The 1307-nt window shown below is 41.5% G+C and overlaps 1 protein-coding gene across 1 annotated transcript; it reads left to right on the forward strand.

Moving 5' to 3' along the window:
• Positions 1 to 136: 136 nt before the first annotated feature.
• Positions 137 to 435, forward strand: EMH_0076820 (uncharacterized protein; the record flags this gene model as incomplete). Its single annotated transcript, XM_013499769.1, has 2 exons — positions 137 to 155; positions 224 to 435. 2 exons carry the CDS (start codon positions 137 to 139, stop codon positions 433 to 435), a joined length of 231 nt encoding a protein of 76 aa, XP_013355223.1.
• Between the last annotated feature and the right edge of the window lie 872 nt (positions 436 to 1307).

Consider the following 1307-nt stretch of genomic DNA (forward strand, 5'->3'; position numbering starts at 1 on the left):
TCGTATAGAAGTATGGGCTAAGAAATGCGACAGATGTGAGCTTTGCTGCTGCTGCTGCTGCTGCTGCTGCTGCTGCTGCTGCTGCTGCTGCTGTCTGCTATTGCTGTTGCTGCTGTTGCTGGTGGTGTTTTTGCTGATGCCGGCGTGCTCTTTGTGTGAAATCTAGGGTTTAGGGTTTAGGGTTTAGGGTTTAGGGTTTAGGGTTTGGGTTGTGTGTGTGCAGCTGTTCAAGAGAAGCTGGCGAGGGATATGGAGAAGTGTTTCGCAACGAAGCTGGTGGGTTTCTTCTCTGTGCTGTATACAGCAGCAGCAGCAGCAGCAGCAGCAGCAGCAGCAGCAGCAGCAGCAGCAGCAGCAGCAGCAGCAGCAGTAGCAGCAGCAGCAGCAGCAGGAGCAGCAGCAGCAGGAGCAGGAGCAGGAGAGGATGGTGTATAGTTGAGTGGACCAGTGGTCAGCTGCTGCATCGAAATATGTGAATGTTGTGGTGTTGCAGGACGGGACCATTGGTGTGGCGCCTCGCGGTGACTGGAAGAGCCATTCATCTCGTTGATGCTAAAATAAAATAAAAAAAAATAAAAAAAATAAAATAAAAATAAATAAATATTTTTAATTGAGAGAGAAAAACAAGTTGTAGGGCTTATACATGGTGTATGTTGGGTGGGGCCCGGTGGGGTGTATATGCATACATATACAGAAACGAAAAAAAAGTTGCAGTGAATCTGAGATAAAAAAAAAGAATAAAAATATAAAACAATATAAAATAAATATTTTGTTGTTTTGATTTTCACGAAATACATAAAAAAAAAAGAAACAACGGCAACAGCCGCAGCAGCTGCACGTACACCGCGTGCAGCTGCAGCTGCAGCTGCAGCATCGCACAACCAGAAAGAGTGGATTGATGGGTTAATATAATATATTTTATTTATAAAATATATTTATATTTTATTTATAAAATATATTATAATTTATAAAATGGGGAGAAAACTGTTTTTTTTTTTCTCTTATAAACAAAAACTGAATTTGTAACTGCAAGCACAGTAAACGCACCGTATGTTGCTGAGGTGTACGTACACCCCAGATCAGGGTGTCGTTGTATTCTGTCTGTTTTCTTCATGTATTTCGTTTCTTTTTTGTTTCTTTATTATTAAAATACAATTAAATACATATTTATTCTTCCTTTTTCCACTTTGAGCTGTATTTACACTCGCTTTCCTTGCTGCCTGCTGCGTGGTGATGCCGCTGCGCCGGTGCCTCTGTCGTTGCATACAGCTGAATCTGCTTTTTCTTTGTTTATTTTGTTCATCGAT

The sequence above is a fragment of the Eimeria mitis genome, genomic scaffold (genome assembly GCF_000499745.2).
Source record: "Eimeria mitis Houghton genomic scaffold, Emh_scaff4648, whole genome shotgun sequence".
Taxonomy (NCBI): Eukaryota; Apicomplexa; class Conoidasida; order Eucoccidiorida; family Eimeriidae; genus Eimeria; species Eimeria mitis.